The following is a 10813-nucleotide window of genomic DNA, read 5'->3' as shown; positions in this document are numbered from 1 at the left end:
TGCATACAAACATGGTTGGAACCTTGTTAATTTATTCCAAAATTTAGCTCTTCTTATGCGCTATGCTGCCTGTATGTTCTGTTGGCAACGATCAATACGATGATGTTGTTGTTGTTGATGTTGAGGACAACGACGATGTTGTTGTTGATGTTGATAATAATGTTGTTGTTGATGTTGTTGATGATAAAGATAATGATGTTGTTGTTGTTGATGTTGATGACGACGACGACGATGATGTTGTTGTTGTTTTTGGTAATAATGTTGTTGTTGACGTTAATGATGACGACGATGATGATGTTGCTGATGTTGTTGTTGATGTTGTTATTGATGTTGTTGTTTTTGTTTTGCTGTTGTTGTTGCCGATGCAATTAATTTTTTTTGGAAACCTTATGATTAGTTGGTAGTTGTTCGCCTGCACATGATATTTTGTCGACGTTGTTATTGTTGTTGTTGTTAATATTAATCATGTGCTGTTTGATGTGTTGTAGTTGTTGATGTTGTTGTTGTTGATGTTGTTGTTGATGTTGTTGTTGTTGTTGTTAATGTCATTAATGTATGAATGTTTTGTCACTGAAAAAATTGATCCATATCACCTTAATTAGGCATTAAATTAACGCTTCTGATTAATTACAAATAAATTATACCGCTAAATTCGATTTTTAAAAATCCTTTAAAATTACTAAAAATAATTTTACGAAATAAATATTTTTATAACGAATAATAATTTTTTGTGAGGACAGTAACACTCAGAAATGGGCGGGGCAACGTCACGTCAATCACTGGCCGACGATAGATCTGTAAGTACGGTGGGAAGTAGGAGCTTGGAAAGTTCTGGAAACAGTTTGCAGGAGAGAAAATTTAAGGTGAAGGACATTTGCGTCGTCGTCGTTGTTGTTGTTGTTGTTGAGGTTGTTGCTGGCTTTGTTAATGTCATAACCGTTTGTATGTCCGAGTTGCGCTATACAATTAACTTCAATTAATTATCATTATCTGAATATTTGTAACCTTTGTAGAACTGTAGAATCTTTCGATTGTGAACCTGTATATATAAGGTAGGGCACAGGTTGTAAAAGTAGCGAAGTTCAATTGCTAAATCATCGAGTTGGGATGTGAATTTTTAGCGTACTCTGTCATTTGTGAATAATTCACTGTTTCTATTACTGCTCGCATTTGAATGAACGTTTAAACGAGTCTCCATTCGAAGCAGTTGTGTCCAGCCAGCTAGGAGAAATATCGAACCTACACAGATACGAGTAACATTAGTAACATTATTTATTATCATTCACACTTATTTTCCGTATGAATAATTTTAAAATGCCTAATTTCGATTGCTAGATCCTCTCAAAGACTACAACATTCACCGACCTTGACACCAGTAACCTTCCACCTCCACCTCCGGCTGTTGCCCTCAAAAATCAAATGAGGTCAAGGTAAGTCGGCCAGATTATCAATCAATCAATCAATCAATCAATCAATCAATCAATCAATCAATCAATCAATCAATCAATCAATCAATCAATCAATCAATCAATCAATCAATCAATCAACCAATTGATAAATGAATAAATTAATTATTAACTCTATTAAACAATCAGATTTAATAAATTAATCATGAAAATAATAGTAATCAACCAACCAACTGACCAATCAATCAACCAACCAATCATTCAACCACTAAGATCTTCCGGACCAAACAATGGAGTCTTTGCATGGCGCAAATCAGCTCCAGTTTATTTCGCAACGAAAAAAGACAACAATAACAACAACAGAGGGAACAACAACAACAACAACAAGTCCGTCTGGTCCAAATTGGCGTACCGAATATCCGGAAAGCATGGGCCATCTTCGACTCTCAACATCCGTCAAATTGAAGATTTCGAGAACAACAACACCACTTTCGACAACTACAACATCTTATGCCCGAAAAACAACAACGCCATCTCCAACAACAACTACAACAACAATAATAACAACAACAACAACAAAAACAAAATGGCCACGCATAGATACATAACATATTACGGTCCGGATTTTTCATCCAAGTCATATTCCGGATCCGGGCTATTTCCGGTTGCCGGGGGATCCGGGGTTTTCCCGTTAAATAGAAATCCCGTTTCGACAATCGCCTACACTGGGAACTATCCTTTTAAGGATATAACCAACAACGCCAGTGTGGCTTTGACAGACGGGAGTGACGATGGCGAGTTTCATACGAAGGTGAGTCGTGTTTTTTTAAAGTTAGTTGATGGTGGTGGGAGTCGATTGCAATGAAGTAAGGCTCGTTCCTTTGTTTGTCCGTTTTGAATGATCAGCTGACTGGATGATCCCGTGATCGCGGTGTTGAAATCGGTTCGCTCATTAATTTCACGCTGCACTGCACGTGATGTCTGCGATGTTTGTGATTTTCATAAAATGGCATTTACGATTAGTTTCTCAATGGCGGAGAATTAAAAGAAATAACTAACAAACAACTTGGACAGGTCGACTCCAAGAACTGCTTACTAACGAATGGCTCTGCTACTCTCAACAAACATTCGGCTCATTTTCTCAACAACAACAACAACAACAATGATAATAATAATAACAATAATATTAATAAAGTTCAGCGCAAGTCAAGTTTCAGTCCCCAGTTAACAGTAGACAGCGGGAGTGGCAACAACAATTATAATTTATCTCTGGCAACTTCACACGCGCGTTTGCGTCCATTCTCGGCGTATGTGGACACGAACGCCACTGCAGTGACGACCACAAAAATGTTGAACGAGATACCGACGACGTTCGCCACCATCCAATCTACCATTCCCAAGAGACCACAGTCATCCATACTCGATACCGATGTTTCAAATGACAAAGCCAGTAAAAACAACGCCCTGTCCTTTATAAACTGCATCAACAACCACAATGAAACGAGTTATAACGACAAGCACATGCATAATTTCTGCAACAGCAACAACAACAGCAGCAACTACTACATGAAAACAAACAACAACAACGTCAAGAATAATCACAAAACAATTAATAACTCCTGCAAGGACAACGCCAAAAACAAAACCGACAACAACAACAACAACAACAATCAAACGACCAGACAACAACAACAACATTCTTCACAATCGACTCCAAAGACAATCATTCAGCTGCAGGCCACAAGCAGCGAGCTGCTCTCGTGTCTAGGAGAGTTCCTACTTCGTCGCTGCAACCGTCTCCGCCACTTCCAAACGACGGAATGTGTGGCCTGGATCAGGTCCGTTGATCGCGCCCTGCTCGCCAGTGGCTGGCAGGACGTCCCATTCATCAATCCCGCCAATGTCGTCTTCCTCTACATGCTGGTCAGAAATTCAGTGGACGCCAGCATTGTAACCGTCGATGAGTTGCGATCGACCGTGCTGGCCTGCTTGTACCTGGCCTATTCCTACATGGGCAACGAAATCAGCTACCCGCTCAAACCCTTCCTAGCCATCGCCAGAATCGATTCGGATCGTCGCGGTCGGTTTTGGTACCGGTGCGTGAAAGTGGCTGACGATTCGAGTTGGCGGATGTTGCGGTTGAATAGCGATCCCGCCTACTTCGCTCGCCTCTTCAGAGATTTGAAATCGTTCAGTCCTTACTGCTGTGGCACTCTGAATGATGTCAGTCTCGCTAATGTTGCTAACATCAATGGAGCAGGCTGTTGTTGTGGCAATCGAAGTCTCAACAACAACAACAACAACAATAACAACAACAAAAATGCTAACCAAAATAAAAGCAGTTCTTTATTCTGCAACGGCAACTTCAGTAGTTGTAAAAATTGTAACAGCAGCAACAACAACAATTCGAACATCAACCAATCATCGAGCAGTCCACCACCTCCATATTCGGCCACTGAGCCGGCTAAACAGTCCGAATCATCAACCGGAAGTGGCTACTATAGTCATACGATCACTTCTGATGCCAGTCGCTCGTTGAATAACGCCATCACAGTAAAATAAAAAAAAATAACGACAACACCTATAATGATATTATTTTTATTTATTTGTGAACTGATTTTTACGACATTTTTCATACTAACTGTCCAATGAATGAATGAATGAACGAACGAACGAACGAACGAACGAACGAACGAATGAATGAATGAATTAATTAATGATTGAATTAATGAATGAATGAATGAACCAATTAGTCAATTAATTAATTAGTTATGTAACATACGGAGTATTTTGGTATTTTGGTTTAGTAACCTATACTCACCCAACAGGTATTATTACTACAACTATAATAACAACATAACAGCTACTACTACCGCTACAGTGGTAGTAGTAGTAGTAGTAGTAATAGTAGTAGTAGTAGTAGTAGTACTTTTAGTAATAACAAAATAATAATAATGATTGACTGTATGAATAAAATAATAATAATGATTGACTGTATGAATGAAATATCCAGTATACAATATAATTTTCGTCATAAGATAATTAATTTTAATTATTTATCGATTAATAATATTTATCTAATAATAATAATTATTTTTATTATATTATTATTATATTATTATTTTTCTTAGTGTAAATCTCCTAATGTTGTTTAATATTTAGGAAGACATTATAGATAAACATTGGACACTATACAAACACACATAGAAATACACACACACAGACACACACACACACACACACACACACATATATATATATATATATATATATACGTATTAGTAGACTTAATGTAGCATAACACAAGGTTTCATTTTGAGTAGAAGTAATCACCATGTAACTATTATTATCATATTATATTTCATCTTCATCATCAACATTTGATTTGTTTCTCGCTAATTTCCGTCACCAACAAGTTCATCAATCATTCATTCATTCATTTTCCATTCATTCATTCATTCATCCATTCATCCATCCATCTATTCATTCATTCATTCATTCACTCACTCACTCACTCACTCACTCAATCGTTTAATCATAATAACATTCGTTTTTCGTTCATTTCAATCGATCCATCACGATCATCTGCCAATCAGACATCGAGACCAAAATGACGTCATAGGCCTATTTATATGTATGCATTGCGACTACTACTACTAATATACGTAGATGCTTTCATTTTGTAGCGCTGTATATATTTTCGATTTTTAACAGTTCTGAATGATTGGAGTATGTTCTAAGGTGTGTATAGATATGTTTCGTGACTTTTAAGAAATGAGTGTACATATAATTAAATGCATATCCACGAACACAAATACACACACACGTAAGTACATATATACATTCACACATACACTCAACGCCCGCACAAACACACACACACACACGCACACATGTACTGTGTACATACTTAAACGTCCAACACAATATTTTATAGAATTAGTAGTCATCAATAAGTGTTTTACGGTATCACACATACACACATATATACAAACAGACAGACACATACATACATGCCTACATATATATATATATATATATATATATATATATATATATATATATATATATATATATACATACATACATACATACAGAAATACATACATATGCACACATACACCAACAGACATGTTCATCTTCCGTTTGATAAATAGTGCGTCGTATGCATTTTTATGACAAACATTACGATATTGTATTGTATTTGTTCATTTAAATGATTTGTTTATTTTATACGGTGGTAAATAAAACATTCCATCCTTTTCTTTATTCTCTTTCTCTCTATATATTCTCTTTCTCTCTATATATTCTCTTTCTCTCTCCCTCTCCTCTTTTTCTCACTTTATTAATTTCCTCTCTCTTTCTCTCTCTTCATCATGGTAGGAAAAATAATAAATTGAATAATAAGCTCCCATGAAATTTCAATTCATTTGCTCCAAAACTAAGAACGCAGAATTATAAGTATATATACGAGATAGAACCAATACTTGGCAACATATTACATTAAAACAAGTAAAGGATTACCGAAAAAAAAAGTTTTTTTTACATCAAATGAGAATGAATAGAAGGGTAATAATACGTCTTCACCCATAAATTTAAAAAATAAAATAAACCTGCCATCCCTGAAAAGAAGCGTTCCTAGCAACGCTAGATTCACTTTTAAAGATTAAATACCGAGCCTATTTCGTGATTTTAGAAAGTCATTTACTACAATTAACTCCACACAATATAAATTTATAAATATTTATTTATTAATTATTTTTGACAATTTTTCAAATTAAAACAATAAAATGGCGACAGCATCCAGTTTATTCTACGATCTCATCGAAGATGTAACAAATGCACCTTACCCAGTTCTGCCTAATTCGCTACTGAAATTAAAAAGTAATTATTTCAGTATTATTTCCGATCATTAAATAATCACCCAATAGGTATTTAATCTATCTATATAATGTGCTGACACGTGCACGCTATGAGCTATGACTATTTGACATAGTAATAATTACATTGATTGAAGTCTAATAATTAATAATTTAAATACTAAATAAAGTTATACAAGACAAACTTAACAGAAATGTGACTACATTATTTAATAATAGCACATAATCTATACCAATACATATGTAATTCAGTGATATATACTTATTAATTTAATATTAATTTAATAATCAAATTTATTCAAATTTAATTCATATGAAATTCATATATTATGAATATATATGTCACATTGGCAGATTATTTAGAAAGCACTGATGTTAGTGACAAGCAGGTACAGCTAATGAAGCAATCATTAGTAGCATCAGGTGTATTGCCAGTTGTATTTGTAACATTGAAACAGAATTTCAATAAATTTGAAAATGGCTGGGACAGCAGCTATAAACTTGCTCAATTTCTTGTGTCAGTAGATGATGATGATGATGATGAATGATGATGATGGAGATGTAGATGATGATACGTTGATGATGATGATGATATTTAATACAAAACTGTGCCAATAAATAAAATTTATTAATATTTTAAAATCATTTCAACCATCCTTAAGAATAAATACATTTCTAAATATGTAAAACGGATTAATATATATATATATATATATACATATATACAAATCACTATGAAAATGTCAACATTTCCAAACAAACTCAAAGAAGTGTTCATTTATTTTTAACAAAAGACGAAAAATCCCTTTTTAATTTCAGAAATATTTGTGTAACAGTAGACCCAAAATGTTTTGAAGATATCGGCAAAACTTCAAAACAAGTTTTGGATTCTTGCTTGTACTTAGCCTCACGGCTTCAGAAAAGATACATACACACGACTGAGGTTCTAAAAAATATTTCCCTCAAGTTCATCTCTCCATAATTTATTATTATTATTAAATAATTATGATCTATAATAGTAATAATTATTATGAAAATCCAGGTTCTATTAGATGTCAATCAAACCTACTTAGAATACTTCAACACAGTCGTGGACTGCGTAAGCCAGCTGCTAACAAACTTTCAACAGCTTTCCATCCCTAGTAAAATGAAATATTATAGTTATTTGAAATATTTTAGTTAAACATAATTAAATAATAAATTTTCATAATTTTTAATGCCTTTTTTCATTATAATTTCATATAAAGTTGCAGAGTATTATTGGCAAAATGTCAGTTTTACTTTTCTTGCTCTGTACACATTGTATGTATGTGCGTATGTATATATATGTGTGTGTGTATGTATTTCAAAATTTCGTCACAATCTCTAATTCTCATCATAATTTCAGTTACAGAAGAAATACCATCCACACAAACAATTTTAATGGACTTTTTTTCATAATTTAAAATAAATTACCTAAAAAAAATTCCATTTTCTTCAGCGCTAGAATCAATATGGCTGTTGCAAATGCTCATGATGGAGGACAAGACCACTGTATTGAAAATCATGTCAATCATACAGATGATCAATAAGACCAGACAGTAAGAATCTCTATCTCTCTCTTTCTCTATCTATCTTTTTACCTATCTGTCTGTCTATCTATCTATATATTTCTCTCTCTCTCTCCCTCTCTCTCTCTCAAATAAATTATTCATCTGTTTATTCATTTCTTCTTAGGGGCGTCTTTGCCAGAGTAAGCAGTGACCAATCAAAACAGATATTAGATGAACTGATGTACAAGATCCTAGATACCAGCGAACCTGAGATTGCCAGGTTTTTAACTTTATAATAATTATAATTTATAATATTATAATGTAATAATTATTTGTTTTCTTATTTATTATTATTCTTATTATGAATAACGATCGATTTTATAATGATTTAATATAGAAATTATTTCAATACTTTAATTCAATATTATAAAATCGATCGTTTATAATGTATTTTATGCGATAACATTTGGAGTTTTGTCAGTCAATATTTAAGTTGAAAAACCATGTTGAAGCATCAACTTGGTAACGCCGTAACTGTTCATAATTCCATTACAATAGATTGATCGTCATAACTAAGCATAATCAATAGCACGATGCATAACAACTGACCAAAATTTCGTAATTTACCGCATAACACCATTGTGAAATTATTTCAATACTACTGCTGCTGCTACTTCTGCTACTACTTCTAATAATAATAATAATAATAATAATAATAATTGAACATAAGTTCATCAGCTCGAACGGTTCTAGAAATATGTAGAAACCACGCGCAGTCTGCTAAAATCATCTTCACCAGATACAAGTAGGAAAAAAAATTTTTTTTCAATTTGATTCAATATCATTCAATATGATGCAGTTATCCATTCATTCATCTACCAATTCATTTTTACTTGCCCATTCATTCATTCATATACCTAAACAGAGGCTTGAGAGCATTCACAGAAAGGTGGATAAAAGAACCTTTCATGAAAGATTTTCAAATACTATTAGATGCTGGCAGTGTAGAGCAAGCCAAAATAAAAGTCAGTAATACACACGCACACATATACAAAAACACGCACGTACGCTCACACACACACATTCACATGTCTGACAGAAAATGATATTAACGCTAATTTATACATTAAAATTATTTAGAAATTGGAGTTAGACGTGATAAAGATACAGTCGTTTTGGCGTAGTTATTCAACGAGAAAGAAATTGAAACAGGCGAATCATGCTTTTACACAGTTTCACATATCTTACAGGTAATATTTGCCATTAGAAAAACTTCGCGATATTTTCTCAGTAAAATTTTTAATAATAATTTAACTTAGTATTATCATATTTCAAAAGTAGATTTTTTAAAAGAAGTATTCAAGTTTCTAAAAAATCTTCTCTACGTCCAAGTTATGCTTATTAATATTAAAAAAAGGAACAAAAAGTTAGAGGAGAAGACGAAAGCAGAAGAGCTGAAGATGGAGAATGATTTGAAGTTCATGCTACAAATTCAAAGAAAGTACAACATGAGAAGACTGCACATGAAACAGTTGATTGCTATTCAAATTCTGCCTGCATGTTTGTTTGTTTGTTTGCTTGGTGTTGCATCTAATCACAACAAAGCCGTCTTGAACTATTTTTCAAAAACATCAAAACATGATGTAACTTTCCAATTTACATGCTTACGTGTTTGGTAATTACGAAAAACTTTAGAGCATATCCACCATGCGTGTGTGGTGTGTGTGTGTATACTTGTGTATGTTTGTATGTGTATGTATGTATGTTTGTGTGTGTGTATGTACACATGTATGTATTACAGCATTCCTCTGAATATTACTAGCAAAGGTTGAGGAGTATCTGATAGAAGAGCAAAACAACGCGGCTACTAGAATTCAATCAACATGGAAAATGTATAGAATTAAGAATAACTTAGGAGACATCAGAAGAAAAAAATTCCTAAACGAAAAAGCTTCTACTATTCAAACATTCGTAAGTATAATATTCACCACAAATATTTACTAGAATTATTTTGGCTCATGTATGCCGAATCAAACTGAAAAAGTTATCTACTTTTTTATGAAACAAAACGTTTAAAACATTATGTACCTTCTTTCCTTTGTTAATTATAAAATACTTTAACTATTTCTGTATCTGTAACAATTATATTCAGTTAGAAATCGTAAAATTCTGAAGAACAATATAAATAAAGATTTGCAATGAAAAAAATCTAGTGTTAGGTTGATTTACAAAATGTAATATAAACATTTAATATAACATAATAAGAAACTACATCAGTTCAGAAGGTACCAGAGGAGAAAAGAGCTGAAGACCTTAGGTGAGGAGATTAGCAGTAGCAGTAGTAGCGGCAACAACGTGCCAGATCTTCTAGCGTCCTTGATCATTAGTGAGGAGCGAAGGCAACAGCTCCAAGATATCATTCAAGAAAGGCTGGAAAATAGAAAACCGGTTATTTTTCTTTCAGGATTTTCCAGTTGCTGAAATGAAATTATTCACACGTTCAAAATCATTATTCACGTTTTTTTTATTTTTGAAGTATTAGTATAACACAATAATTAATTATTTATATTTAAAACGAAAATCAACTGAACACCACATTCACTTACTACACCAAGTCGAATAACTTGAGGAAATTTATGAGTCATTATGATCCTAAAAATTATGACAAAACTCACGCACACACCAACACACACATACACTGACACATATAGGCAGAATTTGTATCTCGTGAGCACAGTGAAGAACTACATTCAAAAGTTCAGACACTGCTAGCCAACCACGTCCAACATGAACTCCAGCCAGGTATGAGGAAACAGAAAATGATGATAACGACGATGAGAAAGAAAATTGATGCTGACGTTGAATTTTTAACTGGTGAGTCATCACACACACACACACACACACACACACACACACACACACACACACACACACACACACACACACACATACACACGCACACACTCTAACAGCACATTCAGCCATTCTATCATAG

At 33.5% G+C, this 10813-nt stretch overlaps 2 protein-coding genes across 2 annotated transcripts; both read left to right on the top strand.

Moving 5' to 3' along the window:
• Positions 1–3146: 3146 nt before the first annotated feature.
• Positions 3147–3602, top strand: HELRODRAFT_136797 (hypothetical protein; the record flags this gene model as incomplete). The annotated part of the gene is made up of 1 exon (XM_009018753.1): positions 3147–3602. A coding segment is annotated over one exon (456 nt), but the record flags the coding sequence as incomplete, so codon positions are not given.
• A 2594-nt stretch (positions 3603–6196) lies between these two features.
• Positions 6197–10813, top strand: HELRODRAFT_172083 (hypothetical protein; the record flags this gene model as incomplete). The annotated part of the gene is made up of 13 exons (XM_009018752.1): positions 6197–6290; positions 6641–6675; positions 7329–7428; positions 7767–7866; positions 8003–8098; positions 8549–8623; positions 8744–8843; positions 8959–9068; positions 9236–9378; positions 9641–9789; positions 10084–10266; positions 10530–10692; positions 10791–10813. 13 exons carry the CDS (start codon positions 6197–6199, stop codon positions 10811–10813), a joined length of 1371 nt encoding a protein of 456 aa, XP_009017000.1.

The sequence above is a fragment of the Helobdella robusta genome (genome assembly GCF_000326865.2).
Source record: "Helobdella robusta unplaced genomic scaffold HELROscaffold_22, whole genome shotgun sequence".
Taxonomy (NCBI): domain Eukaryota; kingdom Metazoa; phylum Annelida; class Clitellata; order Rhynchobdellida; family Glossiphoniidae; genus Helobdella; species Helobdella robusta.
Note: the sequence above shows the minus strand (reverse complement) of the source record. Positions and strands in the feature narration are given on the sequence as shown.